Source organism: Balaenoptera borealis (assembly GCF_965194805.1).
Source record: "Balaenoptera borealis genome assembly, chromosome: 16".
Taxonomy (NCBI): domain Eukaryota; kingdom Metazoa; phylum Chordata; class Mammalia; order Artiodactyla; family Balaenopteridae; genus Balaenoptera; species Balaenoptera borealis.
Window position 1 is genome coordinate 27,857,479 of NC_138872.1, and position 20,497 is coordinate 27,877,975.

A 20,497-nucleotide genomic window follows, 5' to 3' on the forward strand; every position below is an offset into this window, starting at 1 on the left:
CCTCCCAGAGTCCACCATTAGCTCCACCAAGAGCCCAGGTAGGCTCCAGTGTTGGGTCATCTCAGGCTCAACAACCAACAGGGAGGGAACCCAACCACACCCATCAGTAGACAAGTGGATTAAGGTTTTACTGAGCTCTGCCCACCAGAGCAACAGCCAGCTCTACCCACCACCAATCCCTCCCATTAGGAAAATTGCTCAAGCCTCTTAGATAGCCTCATCCACCAGAGGGCAGAGAGCAGAAGCAAGAAGAACTACAATCCTGCACCCTGTGGAACAAAAACCACATTCACAGAAAGATAGAGAAGCTGAAAAAGCAGAGGGCTATGTACGAGATGAAGGAACAAAATAAAAACCCAGAAAAACAACTAAATGAAGTGGAGATAGGCAACCTTCCAGAAAAAGAATTCAGAATAATGATAGTGAAGATGATACAGGAGCTTGGAAAAAGAACGGAGGCAAAGATCGAGAAGATGTAAGAAATGTTTAACAAACACCTAGAAAAATTAAAGAACAAACAGAGGTGAACAATACAATAACTGAAATGAAAACTACACTAGAAGGAATCAATAGCAGAATAACTGAGGCAGAAGAACGACTAAGTGACCTGGAAGACTGAATGATGGAATTCACTGCTGTGGAACAGAATAAAGATAAAAGATTGAAAAGAAATGAAGACAGCTTAAGAGACCTCTGGGACAACATTAAATGAAACAACATTCTCATTATAGGGGTCACAGAATGAGAAGAGAGAGAGAAAGGACCCGAGAAAATATTTGAAGAGATTATAGTAGAAAACTTCCCTACCATGGGAAAGGAAATAGCCACCCAAGTCGAGGAAGAGCAGAGAGTCCCATACAGTATAAACCCAACGAGAAACACGCCGAGACACATAGTAATCAAATTGGCAAAAATTAAAGACAAAGAAAAATTATTAAAAGCAACAAGGGAAAAACAACAAATAACATACAAGGGAACTCCCATAAGGTTAACAGCTGATTTCTCAGCAGAAACTCTACAAGCCAGAAGGGAGTGGCATGACATATTTAAAGTGATGAAAGGGAAGAACCTACAACCAAGATTACTCTACCCGGCAAGGATCTCATTCAGATTCAATGGACAAATCAAAAGCTTTAGACACAAGCAAAAGCTAAGAGAATTCAGCACCACCAAACCAGATCTACAACAAATGCTAAAGGAACTTCTCTAAGTGGGAAACACAAGAGAAGAAAAGGACCTACAAAAACAAACCCAAAACAATTAAGAAAATGTTAATAGGAACATACATATCGATAATTACCTTAAACGTGAATGAATTAAATGCTCCAACCAAAAGAACAGGTTCACTGAATGGATACAAAAACAAGACCCATATATATGCTGTCCACAAGAGACCCACTTCAGACCTAGGGACACATACAGACTGAAAGCGAGGGGATGGAAAAAGATATTCTATGCAAATGGAAATCAAAAGAAAGCTGGAGTAGCAATACTCATATCAGATAAAATAGACTTTAAAATAAAGAATGTTACAAGAGACAAGGAAGGACACTACATAATGATCAAGGGATCAATCCAAGAAGAAGATATAACAATTATAAATATATATGCTCCCAAAATAGGAGCACCTCAATACATAAGGCAACTGCTAACAGCTATAAAGAGGAAATGAACAGTAACACAATAATAGGGGAGGACTTCAACACCTCACTTACATATCATCCAAACAGAAAATTACTAAGTAAACACTTTCCTCCAGAAAGTAGGCATAGAGGGAACTTACCTCAACATAATAAAGGCCATATACGACAAACCCACAGCCAATATCGTTCTCAATGGTGAAAAACTGAAACCATTTCCACTAAGATCAGGAACAACACAAGGTTGTCCACTCTCACCACTATTTTTCAACACACTTTTGGAAGTTTTAGCCACAGCAATCAGAGAAGAAAAAGAAATAAAAGGAATCCAAATTGGTAAAAAAGAGGTAAAGATGTCACTGTTTGCAGCTGACATGATACTATACATAAAGAATCCTAAAGACACTACCAGAAAACTACTAGAGCTTATCAATGAATTAGGTAAAGTAGCAGGATACAAAATTAATGCATATAAATCTCTTGCATTCCTATACACTAATGATGAAAAGTCTGAAAGAGAAATTAAGGAAACCCTCCCATTTACCATTGCAACAAAAAGAATAAAATACCTAGGTATAAACCTACCTAAGGAGACAAAAGACCTATATGCAGAAAACCATAAGATGCTAATGAAAGAAATTAAAGAGGATACAGACAGATGGAGAGATATACAATGTTCTTGGATTGGAAGAATCAACATTGTGAAAATGACTATACTACCCAAAGCAATCTACAGATTCAATGAAATCCCTATCAAACTACCAATGGCAGTTTTCACAGAACTAGAGCAAAATATTTCACAATTCGTATGGAAACACAAAAGACCCTGAAGAGCCAAAGCAATCTTGAGAAAGAAAAATGGAACTGGAGGAATCAGGCTCCTGGACTTCAGACTATACTGCAAAGCTACAGTAATCAAGACAATATGGTACTGTCAGAAAAACAGAAATATAGATCAATGGAACAAGATATAAAACCCAGAGATAAACCCACACACATATGGTCACCTTAATTTTGATAAAGGAGGCAAGAATATACAATGGAGAAAAGACAGCCTCTTCAATAATTGGTGCTGGGAAAACTGGACAGCTACATGTGAAAGAATGTAATTAGAACACTCCCTAACACCACACACACACACACAAAATCTCAAAATGGATTAAAGATCTAAATGTAAGGCTGGACACTATAAAACTCTTAGAGGAATACATAGACAGAACACTCTCTGACATAAATTGCAGCAAGGTTTTTTTTTTTTTGATCCAGCTCCTATAGTAAAGAAAATTTTTAAAAAATAATAAGATCTAATTAAACTTAAAAGCTTTGGCACAGCAAAGGAAACCATAAAAAACATGAAAAGACAACGCTCAGAATGGGAGAAAATGTTTGCAAATGAAGCAACTGACATAGGATTAATCCCCAAAATATACAAATAACTCATGTAGCTCAATATCAAAAAAACAAACAACCCAATCCAAAAATGGGTAGAAGATCTAAATAGACATTTCTCCAAAGAAGACATACAGATGGCCAAAAAGCACATGAAAAGGTGCTTAACATCACTAATTATTAGAGAAATGCAAATCAAAACTACAATGAGGTATCAACTCACACTGGTCAGAATGGCCATCATCAAAAAATCTACAAACCATAAATGCTAGAGAGGATGTGGAGAAAAGGGAATTCTGTTAAACTGTTGGTGAGAATATAAATTGATACAGCCACTATGGAAAACAGTATGGAGGTTCTTATAAAACTAAAAATAGAACTACCATGTGACCCAGCAATCCCACTTATGGGCATATACCTGGAGAAAACCTTAATTCAAAAAGATACATGCAGATTTAGATCAAGATGCAGAGTAGAAGGATGTGCAATCACCTCTTCTTGCAAGAACACCGAAATCACAACTAGCTGCTGAACAACCATCGACAGGAAGACAGAGGAACCCACCAAAAAAGATACCCCACATCCAAAGAAAAAAGGGAAGCCACACTGAGATGGTAGGAGGGGCAAAATCACGATAAAATCAAATCCCATACTCTCAGGGTGGGTGACCACCAAATGCAGAATAATTATACCACAGAAGTTCTCCCACTGGACTGAAGGTTCTGAAACCCACGTCAGGCTTCCCAGCCTGGGGGTCCAGCAATGGGAGTAGGAATCCCCAGAGAATCCGACTTTGAAGTCCAGCAGGATTTGATTGCAGGACTTCCACAGGACTGGGGGAAACAGAGACTCCACTCTTGGAGGGCACACACAAAGTCTTGTTCACACCAGAACCCAGGGGAAAAGAGTAGTGACCCCATAGGAGGCTGAACCAAACCAACTTGCTGGTGTTGGCAGGTCTCCTACAGAGGTGGGGGGTGGCTGTGGCTCACCGTGGGGACAAAGGAACTGGCAACAGCAGTTCTGGGAAGTACTAATTGGTGTGAGCCCTCCCAGAGGCTGCCATTTGCCCCACCATACAAATTGTAAGCTCCAGTGCTGAGTCGTCTCAGGACAAACAACTAACAGAGAGGGAACATAGCCTCACCCATCAGCAAACAAATGGATTAAAGTTTTAACTGCCTACCACAGCAAAAGCCTGTTCTACCCACCACCAGTTCCTCCCATCAGGAAGCTTGCACAAGCCTCTTAGATAGCCTCATACATGAGAAGGCAGAAAGCAGAAGCAAGAAGAACTACAATCCTGCACCCTGCAGAACAAAAACCACAATCACAGCATGTTAGAGAATGTGAAAAAGCAGAGGATTATGTTGGAGATAAAGGAACAAGATAAAACCCCAGAAAAACAACTAAATGAAGTGGAGATAGGCAACCTTCCAGAAAAGAGAATTCAGAATAGTGATAGTGAAGATGATCCAGGATCTTGGAAAAAGAATGGAGACAAAGATTGAGAAGATGCAAGAAATGTTTAACAAAGATCTAGAAGAACTAAAGAACAAACAAACAGAGATGAACAATAAAATAACTGAAGTGAAAAAATACACTAGAAGGAATCAATAGCAGAATAACTGAGGCAGAAGAACAGATAAGTGACCTGGAACACAATGGTGGAAATCACTGCCTCAGAACAGAATAAAGAAAAAAGAAAGAAAAGAAATGAAGACAGCCTAAGAGACCTCTGGGACAACATTAAATGCACCAATATTTGAATTATAGGGGTCCCAGAAAAAGAAGAGAAAGGGAATGGGCCTGAGAAAATATTTGAAGAGATAATAGCTGAAAAATTACCTAACATGGGTAAGGAAATGGTCAACCAAGTCCAGGAAGCACAGAGAGTCCCATACAGGATAAACCCAAGGAGGAACATGCGAAGACACATAGTAATCAAATTGACAAAAATTAAAGGCAAAGAAAAAATATTAAAAACAAGGGAAAAATGACAAATAACATACAAGGGAACTCCCATAAGGTTAACAGCTGATTTCTCAGCAGAAACTCTGCAAGCCAGAGGGAATGGCACAATATATTAAAACAATGAAAGGGAAGAACCTACAACCAAGAATACTCTACCCAGTAAGGCTCTCATTCAGATTTGACAGAGCAATCAAAAGTTTACAGACAAGCAAAGCTAACAGAATTCAGCACCACCAGACCAGCTTTGCAACAAATGCAAAAGGAACCCATCTAGGGGGGAAAGAGACTAACAACTTAAAAAATAAATAAATAAATAAAAACTTTTGTACATATATAGACTGCTATATCAAAACCTCACGGAAACAGCAAACCCAAAAACTGCATTAGATACACACACAAGAAAGAAAAAGCAACCCAAACTCAACAATGTTCATCAAACCAAAAGAGATGAGAACGAAAGAGGAAGAGAAGAAAAAAGACTTACAAAAACAAACCCAAAACCATTAAGAAAATGGCAACAAGAATACACATAGTGATAATTACCTTAAATGTAAATGAATTAAATGCTCCAACCAAAAGACATAGACTGGCTGAGTGGGTACAAAAACAAGACCAATATATATGCTATCTACAAGAGACCCACTTCATACCTAGGGACACATACAGACTGAAAGTGAGGGGATGGAAGAAGATATTCCACACAAATGGAAATCAAAAGAAAGCTGGAGTAGCAATTCTCATATCAGAGAAATAGACTTTGAAATAAAGACTGTTATAAGAGACAAAGAAGAACACAACATAATGATCGAGGGATCAATCCAAGAAGAAGATATAACAATTGTAAATATATATGCACCCAACATACGAGCACCTCAATGTGTAAGGCACATACTAACAGCCATAAAGGGAGAAATCAATAGTAACACAGTAATAGTGGGGGACTTTAACACTCCACTTTCATCAATGAACACATCATCTAGATAGAAAATCAATAAGGAAACACAGGTCTTAAATGACACATTAGACCAGATGAACTTAATTGATATTTACAGAGCATTCCAACCAAAAACAGCAGAATACACATTCTTAAGTTCACACAGAACATTCTCCAGGATTGAACACATGCTGGGCCACAAGGTGAGCCTCAGTAAATTTAAGAAAATTGAAATCATATCAAGCATCTTTTCCAGTCATAACGCTATGAGATTAGAAATAAACTACAAGGAACAAAACTATTAAAAAAAACACAAACACTTGGAGGTTAAACAATATGCTACTAAACAACAAATGGATCACTGAAAAAAATCAAAGAGGAAATCAAAAATACCTAGAGGCAAATGAAAGTGAAAGTACAGTGATCCAAAACCTATTGGATGCAGCAAAAGCAGTTCTAAGTGGGAAGTTTATAGCAATAAAATCTTACCTCAGGAAACAAAAAAATTCTCAAATAAACAACCTAATCCTACAACTAAAGCAACTAGAGAAAGAAGAACAAACAAAACCTAAAATTAGTAGAAGGAAAGAAATCATAAAAATCAGAGCAGAAATAAATGAAATAGAGACAAAGAAAACAATAGGAAAGATCAATGAAACTAAAAGCTGGTCCTTTGAAAAGATAAACAAAATTGATAAACCTTTAGCCAGACTCATCAAAAGAAAAAGGGAGAGGACTCAAATCAATAAAATTAGAAATGAAAAGGGAGAATTTACAATGGACACCACAGAAATACAAAGGATCATAAGAGACTACTACAAGCAACTGTATGCCAATAAAATGGACAACCTGAAAGAAATGGACAAATTCTTAGAAAGGTACAGCCTCCCAAGACAGAACAAGGAAGAAATAGAAAATATGAACAGGCCAATCACAAGCACTGAAATTGAAACAGTGATTTTAAAACTCCCAACAAACAAAAGTCCGGGATCAGATGGCTTCACAGCCAAATTCTATCAAACATTTAGAGAAGAGCTAACACCTATACTTCTGAAACTGTTCCCAAAAGTTGCAGAAGAAGGAAAACTCCCAAACTCATTCTATGAGGCCACCATCACCCTGATACCAAAACCAGACAAAAATACCACCAAAAAAGGAAATTACAGGTCCATATCACTGATGAACATAGACTCAAAATCCTCAACAAAATACTATTAATCCGAATCCAACAACACTTTAAAAGGATCATACACCACGATCAAGTGGGATTTATCCCAGAGATGCAAGGATTTTTCAGTATCTGCAAATCAATCAGTGTGATACACTACATCAACAAACTGAAGAATAAAAACCATATGATCATCGCAATATATGTAAGAAAAGCTTTTGACAAAATTCAGCACCAAGCTTTGTGACCACCTAGAGGGGAGGGAGGGAGACACAAGAAGGAAGAGATATGATGATATGTATATGTATAACTGATTCACTTTGTTATAAAGCAGAAACTAACACACCATTGTAAAGCAATTATACTCCAATAAAGATGTTAAAAAAAAAAAAATTCAGCACCAATTTATGATTAAAAGCTCTCCAGAAAGTGGGCATAGAGGGAACCTACCTTAGCATAATAAAGGCCGTATATGACAAACCTACAGCTAACATCATACTCAATGGTGAAAAGCTGAAACATTTCCTCTAAGATCAGGAACAAGACAAGGATGTCCACTCTTGCCACTTTTACTCAACATAGTTTTGGAAGTCCTAGCTATGACAATCAGAGAAGAAAAAGAAATAAAGGGAATCCAATCTGGAAAAGAATTTAAGCTGTCACTGTTTGCAGATGACATGATACTATACATAGAAAATCCTAAAGATGCTACCAGAAAACTACTAGAGCTCATCAAGGAATCTGGTAAAGTTTCAGGTTACAAAATTAATACACAGAAATCTGTTGCATTTCTATACACTAACAACAAAAGATCAGAAAGAGAAATTCAAGGAAGAATCCCATTTACCATCACATCAAAAAGAATAAAATAACTAGGAATAAACCTACCTAAGGAGGGGCTTCCCTGGTGGCGCAGTGGTTGAGAATCTGCCTGCCAATGCAAGGGACACAGGTTCGAGCCCTGGTCTGGGAAGATCCCACATGCCACGGAGCAACTAGGCCCGTGAGCCACAATTACTGAGCCTGCGTGTCTGGAGCCTGTGCTCCGCAACAAGAGAGGCCATGATAATGAGAGGCCCGTGCACCACAATGAAGAGTGGCCCCCACTTGCCGCAACTAGAGAAGGCCCTCACACAGAAACGAAGACCCAACACAGCCAAAAATAAATAAATAAATGAATAAAGAACTGAATTTATAAAAATAAAAAAAAAAGAATGTTTAAAAAAAAAAACCTACCTAAGGAGACAAAAGACCTGTACCCCAAAAACTATAAGACGCTGATGAAAGAAATCAAAGATGACACAAACTGATAGAAAGATATACCATGTTCATGGATTGGAAGAATCAATATTGTCAAAATGACTATACTACACAAGGCAATCTACAGATTCAGTGCAATCCCTATCAAATTACCAATGGCATTTTTCACAGAACTCGAACAAAAATTCTTAAAATTTGTATGGAGATGCAAAACACCCCAAATAGCCAAAGCAATCTTGAGAAAGAAAAACGGAGCTGGAGGAATCAGACTCCCTGACTGCAGACTATACTACAAAGCTACAGTAATCAAGACAATATGGTACTGGCACAAAAACAGAAATATAGATCAGTAGAACAGGATAGAAAGCCCAGAGATAAACCCATGCACCTGTGGTCAATTAATCTATGACAATGGATGCAAGACTATACAATGGAGGAAAGACAGTCTCTTCAACAAATGGTGCTGGGGAAACTGGACAGTAAAAAAATGAAACTAGATCATTCTTTAACACCATACACAAAAATAAGCTCAAAACGGATTAAAGACCTAAATGTAAGGCTGGACACTTTAAAACTCCTAGTGAAAACATAGGCAGAACCCTCTCTGACACAAATCACAGCAAGATCATTTTCCCAGAATAATGGATATAAAAGCAAAAATAAACAAATGGGACCTAATTAAACTCAAAAGCTTTTCACAGCAAAGGAAACCATAAACAAAATGAAAAGACAACCCACAGACTGGGAGAAAATATTTGCAAATGATGTGACTGGCAAGGGATTAGTCTCCAAAATTTACAAACATCTCATGAGGCTTAATATCATCAAAACAAACAACCCGGTCAAAAAACATGGGCAGAAAACCTAAATAGATATTTCTCCAAAGAAGACATACAGGTGGCCAAGAGGCACATGAAAAGATGTTCAACATCATTAATTATTAGAGAAATACAAATCAAAACTACAATAAGTTATCACTTCACACCAGTCAAAATAGCTATCATCAAAAAAATCCACAAACAATAAATGCTGGAGAGGGTGTGGAGAGAAGGGAACACTCCTACACTGTTTGTGGGAATGTAAGTTGGTACAGCCACTATGGAGAACAGTATGGAGGTCCCTTAAAAAACTAAGAATAGAGCTACCATATGACCCTGCAATCCCACCCCTGAGCATATATCAGGAGAAAAACATGGTCCGAAAGGATACATGCACCACAATGTTCATTGCAGCACTGTTTATGATATCCAAAACATGGAAGCAACTTAAATGTCTATCAACCAAGGAATGGATAAAGAAGATGTGGTACATATATACCATGGAATATTACTCAACAATTAAAAAGAATGAAATAATGCCATTTGCAGCAACATGGATGGACCTAGATATTGTCATACTGACTGAAGTAAATCAGAAAGAGAAAGAGAAATAACATATGATATCCCTTATATGCAGAAGCTAAAAAGAGATGATACAAATGAACTTATTTACAAAACAGAAACAGATGCACAGACTTAGAGAACGAACTTATGGTTACCAGGGGGGAAGGGTTGGGGGTGAAGGGATAGTTAGAGAGTTTGGGATTGACATGCATACACTGCCATATTTTAAATGGATAACCAACAAGGTCCTACCGTATGGCACAGGGAACTCTGCTCAATGTTTTGTGGCAGCCTGGATGGGAGGGGAGTTTGGGAGAGAATGGATACATGCATATGTATGAGTGAGTCCCTTTGCTGTGCACCTGAAGATATCACAACATTGTTAATCCGCTATACTCCAATATAAAATCAAAAGTTAAAAAAAGAAGTACCCAATGTTCATTGCAGCACTATTTACAATAGCCAAGACATGGAAACAACCTAAATGCCCATCAACAGATAAACGGATAAAGAAGAGGTGGTACATATTTACAATGGAATATTACTCGGCCATAAAAAAGAATGTAAAATGTGGAACAAATGGAATTGTATGTGCTTTAAAAGGGTGATAGTTATAAGAAAGTGTCCTAAAAATGATTTGTTCAGAGTGAGGAATTTTAGAATGATAGGAAGTCTCTCGAGTTTAGCCTTCATGCAATTTGGTAGATTCAAACATAAAATTTGTCCAGAATTTAAAGGTTTAGATGCCTTCCTAAATTGTTACAATACTTTACCAAATCTGTGACTCCTACATAACACAAACCAGTGGTCAAACGTAAAACAGTGTATTGTAGATTCACTGTAGCTTTTCAACCTTTTTTAGATTTATGCATGTGGACATTTTTATAATGTAATTACAACGACCACAAAATTAGCTTTTTAAATTGCAGACAGTAATGCATGTCAAACTAATATGTGGTGGCCTTTTCAAGGCCTAGTCCCAGGGAGAACATTTTGTAGAGTATAGGGGAGCGGGAGGAAGGGAAGGAAAAATTTTTTATTTAAAGTTAATTTCTGAGGAATATTTTGTGACTTTAATTGGTAAATGTTAACAGCACCAAGTACTTAATCTTTTACATCATGTCTTCAGCTATTTGTATTTTAACTTGAGTAAGTTCAGTGGTCTGAAACATGATTCTGAGCTTCACATGAATTACATCTTACTGTGGAACTCAAAAGTTCCATCTCTGAATTTGGCAGTTGTTATTACCTAGGTGCCCTGCAGTTATATAGGTATTCAGGTACACGTTCCTGACTACAAAGCTGCTTTTGAACCTTGTTATGTTGAAATACTAGAAAAGTAACAATGATGGCAGCAATTAAGGTCACAGAAATCATTAGATAAAGGGAAAACAACGAGGGGTGTCCTGCATAATTTTCTTTTAATAAATAAAGTGAGACTTAGGTGGTGGGAAGAAGGAACTAGATACTCTACTTACCACCATGTGTGCGCGTGCGTGCGTGTTCGTGTGGGCACTCACGTGTGTGTATGTTATCCACTCCCTTTTCTTTGAAACTTCTAAGATTAAAATAGGGGAGAAATCCTGTATGTTGCAATGATAGAATTTTTTGAAATTTTAGGAAATCACAGTTCTCCAGGCTCTCCATCTTGATTTATGCTTGAGTTGTTATGTGCCATATTTGCTTTGAAACCTTTGATTATCAGTAGTTTTACTAAAATTTTGAAGAAATAATCCACTTTCATCTGCTTTCTAGATTTCTTAATCTAAGTTCATAAGACAGAACTTGTTGATAGCATAGTTTTCTAAGTGCTGCAAGTTTGCAGCCATTACCACTTCAAAGAGGTTTGAATGAGGGAATTTTTTTCCCCTGTTAAAATAGTTCCTGTTTCTGTAGAAACTTAATTTTTAGATCTGTGATGGATGAGCTATCATAATTCAAGTATACAGTTCTTTTTTTCTATCAACTCTTCATTGTCATCCAATAGTGAAGACATTAAAGATGCAGCAAGCTTATGAAGTACTACTTTCTAAAAGAAATAGGAGGCATTTTCATCTTTACTATTGTACTTTTGGCTATGCAAACACTTTGATGATACAAATGTTTATGTCCCCCATAAATCTGGTCAGAAATCATTTTTGATTTTGTTGATTAAGTTAAACGGTCTATAGTAGGATAGAGTACTGGGTACAAGTGGTCCAAAGTAAGATAAAAGACTACGGTAAAAATGTTAGATCTTAAAAAAGAAACTGGTTTATGCACTAAACCTTTTGTGCCTTGGTCTAATATTAACATGATGTCTGTGTAAAATGACAAAAGGAACCAGTGTTGAATCACGTTTTATTTCCTGTCGTTCTGCATTATCCCAGATTGCTAAATGTGTTTTTTCCAAGAAGTTTGATTGAATTACTGTATACATTTGTTGTCCTATGTGACAGTTTTGTCATTGTTAGAGATTTCAGTAATTAAAATGGGAAACAGAAGCTTAGGTTATTTTTCTTATCAAAACTATTTTCCTGGGAGCCACAATATTATGATGGTTTTCGTGCTCTTGTACATTGGATATCTTAATCTGAATGAAGTTCAGGGGATCCTTTCTAATTACAGGAAGGTACTTCTTTCCTTCAACACTGTGATCTGACCTGTGAGAAATCTGTACTGTACACTATGTAAATGGCTAACAAGTCAATTGCAAACCAACTGAATGTACAAATCTTAGTGCTGGTGCTGAAATCTCTCCAGAATAATCATCATGATCTCAAAGTTTGTTTCAAAATTTGCAAGCATCAAGTGTCAATCAAAACAAGATGAAACACTAATGAATGTTGAAGTCTCATGCTTTAGGTGTACTTCCTTATTAGAGTTTTTGATTCTCTGCTATTTTTACCATACTGTTTCATTTAAATTTCCTACATGCTAATTTCATTTGTGCGATTGAAATAAAATTGCAGTATATACGTGAAAAAAAAAAAGAATGAAATAATGTCATTTGCAGCAACATGGATGGACCTAGAGATTGTCATACTGAGTGAAGTAAGTCAGACACAGAAAGACAAATATCATATGATATCACTTTATGTGGAATCTTTAAAAAAAAAAAGGTACAAATGAAATTATTTACAAAACAGAAGTAGAGTTATGGATGTAGAAAACAAACTTATGGTTACCAGGGGATAAGGAGGGGTGAGAGTTTAATTGGGAGATTGGGACTGACATATACACATTATTATACATTAAAATAGATAACTAATAAGAACCTGCTGTATAGCATAGGGAACTCTACTCAGTACTCTGTAATGGCTTATATGGGAAAAGAATCTAAAAAAACAAAAAAAAGATTGGATGTATGTAGATGTATAACTGTTTAACTTTGTTGTATATCAGAAACTAACACAACATTGTAAATCAACTATACTGCAATTTAAAAAAAATTTTAAGGTTAAATTAACAAATACCTTGAGACAAATCAAAATGGAAACACAACACACCAAAACATATGAGATGCAGCAAAAGCAATTCTAAAAGAAACATTCATAGCAATAAATGTCTACATCAAGAAACAAGAAAGATCTCAACTAAACAACATAACTTTACTCCTCAAGAAACTAAAAATAGAAGAACAAATTAAGCCCAAAGTTAGTAGAAGGCAGTAAATAATAAAAATCAGAGCAGAAATAAGTTAGAGACTAAAAAGACAATAGAAAAGATTAATGAAACCAAGAGCTGGGCTTTTTCAGATAAACAAAATAGACAAAACTTTAGCTAGACTCACCAATAAATAAAGAGAGTAGAGTCAAATACTGTAAATAAAATCAGAAAAAGAAAGAGGAGACATTGCAAGTGATACCACAGAAATACAAATGATCGTAAGAGACCAGTATGAAAAGTTATACACTAACAAACTGGACAATCCAGAAAAAAAAATTGATACATTCCTAGAAACATACAATCTACCAATTCTGAATCATGTAGAAATAAAAAAGCTGAGCAGACCAATTAGTAAGGAGATTAAGTCAGTAAACAAAAACCTCCCAACAAAAAAAAAGTCCAAGACCAGATGCCTTCACCAGTAAATTCTATCAAAAATTCAAAGAAAAATCAATACCAATTCTTCTCAACTCTTCCAAAAAATAGAAGAGAGGGAACACCTCCAAACTCAGTTTATGAGACCAACATTACCCTGATATCAAAACCTGACAGGGACACCATGAGAAAAGAAAATTATAGGTCAATATCACTGATGAACATAGATGTAAAAATTCCCAGTAAAATATTAGCCAACCAAATTTGACAATACATTTAAAGAATCATAAACTGTGATCGAGTCGGATTTATTCTAGAGACCCAAGTATGGTTCAACATTCGCAAATCAATCAATATGTTACACCACATTAACAAAATGAAGGATAAAAATCATATGATCATGTCAATAGATGTAGAAAAAAGCATTTGACAAAATTCAACATTCATCTAAGATATAAACTCTCAACAGTGTGTATAGAGGTAATGTACCTCAACATAATGAAGACCATATGCGACAAGCCCACAACTAACATCATAATTAATGATGAAAAGCTGAAAGTTTTTCCTGTAAGATCAAAAACAAGACAAGAATGCCCACTCTTGCCACTTTTATTCAACATAGTATTGGACTTTGTAGCCAGAGCAAATAGTCAAGAAAAAGAGATAAAATCCATCCATATCAGAAAGGAAGAAGTAAAATTGTGAAGATTTGCATATGAGATGATATTACATATTTTTAAAAACCCTAAAGGCTCCACCAAAAAAAACACCAAAAACTGGTAGAACTAATAAACAAATTCAGTAAAATTGCAGAGTACAAAAACAATAAACAAAAATCTGTTGTTTCTATACACTAATAATGAACTATCAGAAAGAGAAACTAAGAAAACAATCCCATTTACAATTGTATCAAAAAATAAAATACTTAGGAATAAGTTTAACAAAGGAAGTGAAAAACCTGTACACTGAAAACTATAAGACATTGATGAAAGAAATTGAAGAAAACACAAATAAATGGAAAGATATGTCACACTCATGGATTGGAAGAATTAGTATTATTAAAATGTCCATACTACCCATAGCAATCTATAGATTTAATGCAATCCCTATCAAAATTCCAATGGCTTTTTTCACAGAACTAGAACAAACAATTCTAAAACCTCTGTGGAACCACAAAAGACCCAAAATAAAAAGCACTATTGACAAAGAAGAAAGCTGGAGGTATTACACTCCCTGATTTCAAAATACATTACAAATCTATAGTAATCAAAACAGTACTGCATTGGCATAAAAACAGACATGTAGATCAATTGAGCAGAAAGAATAGAGAGACCAGAAATAAAACCACACATATAGGTCAATTAATTTACAACAAAGGAGCCAAGAATATATAATGGGGAAAGGACATCCTCTTTAATTGATGGTGTTGAGAAAACTGGACAGCAACATGCGAAAGAATGAAACTGGACCGTTATCTTACATCATACACAAAAATTAACTCTAAATGGATTAAAGACCTGAATGTAAAACCTAAAACCATCAAACTCCATGAAGAAAATACAGGCAGTAAGCTCCTTAATATCAGTCTTGGCGATGATTTTTTTAGATTTGACACCAAAAGCAAAGTTAACAAAAGCAAAAATAAACAGGTGGGAGTACAACAAACTAAAACACTTCTGTGCAGCAAAGAATATCATCAACAAAATGAAAAGGCAACCTACCAAATGGGAGAAAATGTTTGCAAATCATATATCTGATAAGAGGTTAATATCTGAATTATCAACATATAAAGAACTCATACAATTCAATAGCAAAAAAAAAAATCAATTAAAAAATGGGCAGAGGAACTGAATAGACATTTTTCCAAAGAAGACATACAGATGGCCAACAGCTACACAAAAAGATGTTCAACATCACTAATCACCAGGAAAATGCAAATCAAAACCATGATGAGATATCACCTCACACCTGTTAGAATGTCTATCATCAAGAAGATGAGATAGGTGTTGGCAAGGATGTAAAAGGTGAGGAGAAAAGGGAACCTATGTACACTGTTGGTAGGAATGTAAATTGGTTCAGTCACTATACAAATAATATGGAGGTTCCTCAAAAAAATAAAAATAGAACTACCATATAATCCAGCAATTCCACCTCTGAGGATATATACAAATATTGAATCCTTATGATATACACTTGAAATTAATATAATGTTATATGTTAATTATATCTCATTTTTTTAAGAAGTTAAAGTTATGCCAAGAACTGCCTCCCACAAACTCATTCAACAAACCTGTATTGAGTTCTTATGTTGATTCAGTACCCATAATGGCCATTAGAAACAAGAGTACAAAAAAGACAGAGTCTCTATCCTCCAGAGTCTATGGTTATAGCAAGTTCTGCTCTTCTGAATCTCATACACTAAATGCCTTAGGCAAAACTAGGCTCACAAATAGTGAAGCAGATGTATTACTCTTGCCCTGAATAAACCTTAAGAAGGAGAGGTGTAAAGGGTTTGGATTTTCTTTCATAACTTATGTGTCTTATATTTCCCCCCCCAGGACCAAGAACAGGAAATTTGTTGCATGAGGTGTTCAGGAAAGACTATTCTCAAACAGAATCATAGAAAACACAATTGCTGTGAGATTTGGCTGTACTTTACTGCTCATAGCCTAAGGCCATGAAGATGCCAATAAAGGCTGGAGCTCAAGAACACGAACCCAGATCCAAGGCTTCCTCTCTGGCACCCAGCCATGAAGCTCCTTTTTCCTATCTTTGCCAGCCTCATGCTACAGTACCAGGTGAACACAGGTAATGTGAAATCCTAGGTTTAAGAGGGAGCGGTTTGAGGAAGCAGGGATTTGGCTGTCCATGATAATGGGAACCCAAAGAGACGTTAAAAAATGAGATGCCCAAGATATGGCTGAAAAGTTTATGTACTGCATCAGTCATACACCATCCCCCACATATCCCCATAGGCTCCAACCCCAGACTGTGTCTGATGGGGAAACACAGGAAGCTACAGAGAAAGTAGGATGTTGTTTGTGTACTCAGAAATTATCCAACATATAAAACTGCCTTCCTGCCCTCTAATAGTTGTCATCTGGGACTTATGCCAAGTCCACCTCATTTTTGCTCTTTTTCTAATTTAAACCATCTCTTGAACTAAAGGTTCCTATCAGTTTGTACCTTGGTATAATAAGGAGGAAGTCCTTACCCTTACACTCAGAAAATCTCCTCTCAGGATCCAGTAAACATGTCTATGTTCTCCATCGCAAATTTTTCAGATTTTTATAGAGTTTCATTCCTTCTCTCAGCCAGTGTTTTATTAGAAATCCCCAAATTACCCATAGGAGCATCTAGGAACACATCATGGCAAAAAGCTGAATCAGAGGATTGACCACTGTTTTTTGAAAAGAAGATAGAAACATTGAGACTTGTTTCAAAATACAAGAATCATCCAGATATTAAATTGGCAATGGGTCTAGGAAGGGAAAGAAAAAAGAGTCAAAGATGTTTCTATTTTTTTTTATCTTGGGACCTTAAGAGAAGGGCTATAATATAAGCCAGTATGGCTGTGTCATCTTGGGTAAAGTCAAATTTGAGCCTCAAATTCCACATAAGATAGTAGGGTTAATCAGTGTAGCTGCTTAAAATACAAGAATTTTACAGTGTTGTCTTTGGTGAGAAACAATATTGAAATGCATGTGAACATTAGGTGCTACATAAATCTCTTGTGCTTTATAGAAAATCAGTTGAATTGTTGAGTGAGGGAGAAGCTTCTTGATTTGGAAAAGAGAAATAGATGGAACAATGGGATGGAAAAATCATCCAGCAGATGAAGATGAGGTACTACTCTAAGCAGGGAATTTAGAGATATAGATAACAATGTGGGAGTTATCTTCATAGAGATGAGGTTAAGGCTATGATAATAAATAAGACCTCTGAGGGACATAGTGTCCAGAGAGGCTGAAAATGATAGAACACCATGCCCCAGGAACCACAGGTCAAGCGATTGTCAAGGAGAGTGAGGTCATGGACCACTGAGTTTGGCAAGAACCCAGAACTTCTGAAAGTCTTATTGATTCTCTTTTGAAATTCTTTCTTGAATTAGTTTTATGATAGATTTTATTCTTGTTGGTATTTCCTAGGATCATGGGGAGAGATAGTGATACTCTACAAGTGTCTACGATTAGAGGTCTAAAATCTTATCCTGAAGCAAATAATTGCATTCCCTTTTCCTCTTTAGATTTTTTAAGTTATTCAATGAAGGAAGACTAGAGATTTATTTTGGATTTCAGAGGTGTACAAAGACTCTCTTGGCCTGCCAGTTGCCTCCACCAACATCCCTAACCACTGTACTTAAAATTTAGCATTAACAAACTCCCTCTGCCTCTATTCCTCTTGCTCCAGCAATTTTAATGTCATATCTAGTTATTAACCTTAGCACTTTGGTTTTCTCTTTTCTTTGTGCAGAATACTTTGGTTTGGGAAGATGTGTAATGGGTTTTGGGAGATGCAAAGACCACTGCGCCATGGATGAAAAAGAGGTAGATAAATGCAAAAAGAAAAAATGTTGTATTGGACCAAAAGTGGTTCGATTGATAAAAAGCTACATACAAAATGAAATGCTCCACACCCTTGAAGAGGACTCTCAGGAACTGCTAAAAATTACCAAGAATTTTAGTGTTGTGATGCAAACAAAAAATCATACTTTATCTCTTCTGCCCAAATTCAGAAGTGTCAACCCTTTTGCCAACATCAACACCATCGTCATCCCAAATGCCACCACTGTGAACTCTGCCACCACCAACCCCATGATCGCAGGAAAGATAATACACACTGCTACTTCTACCAAGAGTGACATCAAAAAAAGAAGAGATTCAGCCACTGACTCCCCACCACCAGCACCACCACCATAGACACTGCTGACAACATGACTAGAGCTGGAGGAAGCAGATGAGCAGGGATGTGGGTCTTTCCTTTAAAACACCAAGTTCCTCTTTATCTTTGCTTCTATAAACTGAGACATAGAACTGTTTCCTTTATCATCAGTCATTCAATAAACACTGTTTAAGCACCCACAGTTTACATAATGTTATCATTCTCTCAGAAGCGTCAAAGAGGAGATAGAGCTAGAAAGAGATAGAATTTTAGTTTACATGCCCAGGAGAAAGCAAGCACCAGGAATGCTGACTACAACATTGAATTTGGCCCATGGATGGCCCAAAATAAGCCCCTGTAATGAAGATTTATGGTTCTCATGTTATGTGCTTTTCTTGGGGCAACAGGAATGAAAACAGCAGCCATATTTTCTTTTTTCATAGATTTTTCCCACAGAAAGAACGATATGCAAAATAGAATGTGAGGAGAGCAAGTCTACCTTCTCCACAGAAGAATATAACCTAAATTCATGAGGCCATTTAAGATAAAAACATGGGGGACTGAGTGGAGGGAAGAGGGGTAAGGGAGAAGATATATGACTTCTATCTCTGAGCCAAGGCATTTTCAACATGATTCCCAGTGGGACAACAGGCAATAGGTAGAGTGGTTCTTCCCATAGATACAGGATACGGACCACAGATGCAAATCATGTAGGTAATTTTTAATTTTCTAGTAGCCACATTAAAAAAATGTAAAAATAGGGTCTGAAAAGCTAAAAAGCATTTTAAAATGTTTTTAAAAAGCATTGCCCCACCAAATGCAGCCCTGCCCACCAGAAACACAAGATCCAGCCCCACCCACCAGAACACAGGCACCAGTCTCCTCCACCAGGAGGCCTACACAAGCCAACCTTACCCACTGGGGGCAGGCACCAAAAACAGTGGGAACCACAAACCCGCAGCCTGTGAAAAGGGGAACCCAAACACAGTAAGTTAAGCAAAATGAGAAGAGAGAGAAGTATGCAGCAGATGAAGGAGCAAGATAAAAACCCACCAGACCAAACAAGTGAAGAGGAAATGACAGTCTACCTGAAAAATTCAGAGTAATGACAGTAAAGATGATCCAAAATCTTGCAAATAGAATGGAGAAAATACAAGAGATGTTTAACAAGGACCTAGAAGAACTAAAGAGCAAACAAACGATGATGAACAACACAATAAATGAAATTTAAAATTCTCTAGAAGGAATCAATAGCAGAATAACTGAGGCAGAAGAACAGATAAGTGACCTAGAAGAAAAAATAGTGGAAATAACTACCACAGAGCAGAATAAAGAAAAAAGAATGAAAAGAATTGAGGACAGTCTCAGAGACCTCTAGGACAACATTAAATACACCAACATTCGAATTATAGGGGTCCAAGAAGAAGAGAAAAAGAAAGGGTTTGAGAAAATATTTGAAAAGATTATACTTGAAAACTTCCCTAACATGGGAAAGGAAATAGTCAATCAAGTGCAGGAAACGCAGAGAGTCCCATACAGGATAAATCCAAGGAGAAACACGCCAAGACACATATTAATCAAACTATCAAAAATTAAATACAAAGAAAAATATTAAAAGCAGCAAGGGAAAACAAGAAATAACATACATAAGGAAAACAACAAATAACATACATAAGGTTAACAGCTGATCTTTCAGCAGAAATTCTGCAAGCCAGCAGGGAGTGGCAGGACATATTTAAAGTGACACTTTCACTTTTGTAGGAAAAACCTACAACCAAGATTACTCTACCCAGCAAGGATCTCATTCAGATTTGATGGAGAAATTAAAACCTTTACAGACAAGCAA

General features: G+C 36.5%; 1 protein-coding gene across 1 annotated transcript; it reads left to right on the forward strand.

Moving 5' to 3' along the window:
* The first annotated feature begins 1,758 nt into the window (after positions 1 to 1,758).
* On the forward strand, positions 1,759 to 20,273 carry DEFB129 (defensin beta 129). Its single transcript, XM_082360306.1, has 2 exons — positions 1,759 to 16,578; positions 18,244 to 20,273. The coding sequence occupies exons 1-2, from the start codon at positions 16,521 to 16,523 to the stop codon at positions 18,687 to 18,689; spliced, it is 504 nt and encodes a 167-aa protein (XP_082216432.1). The 5' UTR covers positions 1,759 to 16,520; the 3' UTR covers positions 18,690 to 20,273.
* The last annotated feature ends 224 nt before the right edge of the window (positions 20,274 to 20,497 follow it).

Excerpts from the sequence above, each read along its gene's own strand:
- DEFB129 (XM_082360306.1), top strand. The coding sequence starts at position 16,521 with ATGAAGCTCCTTTTTCCTATCTTTGCCAGCCTCATGCTACAGTACCAG. Across the intron at positions 16,579-18,243 it reads ACAGTACCAGGTGAACACAG|AATACTTTGGTTTGGGAAGA; the intron begins GTAATGTGAAAT and ends TTCTTTGTGCAG.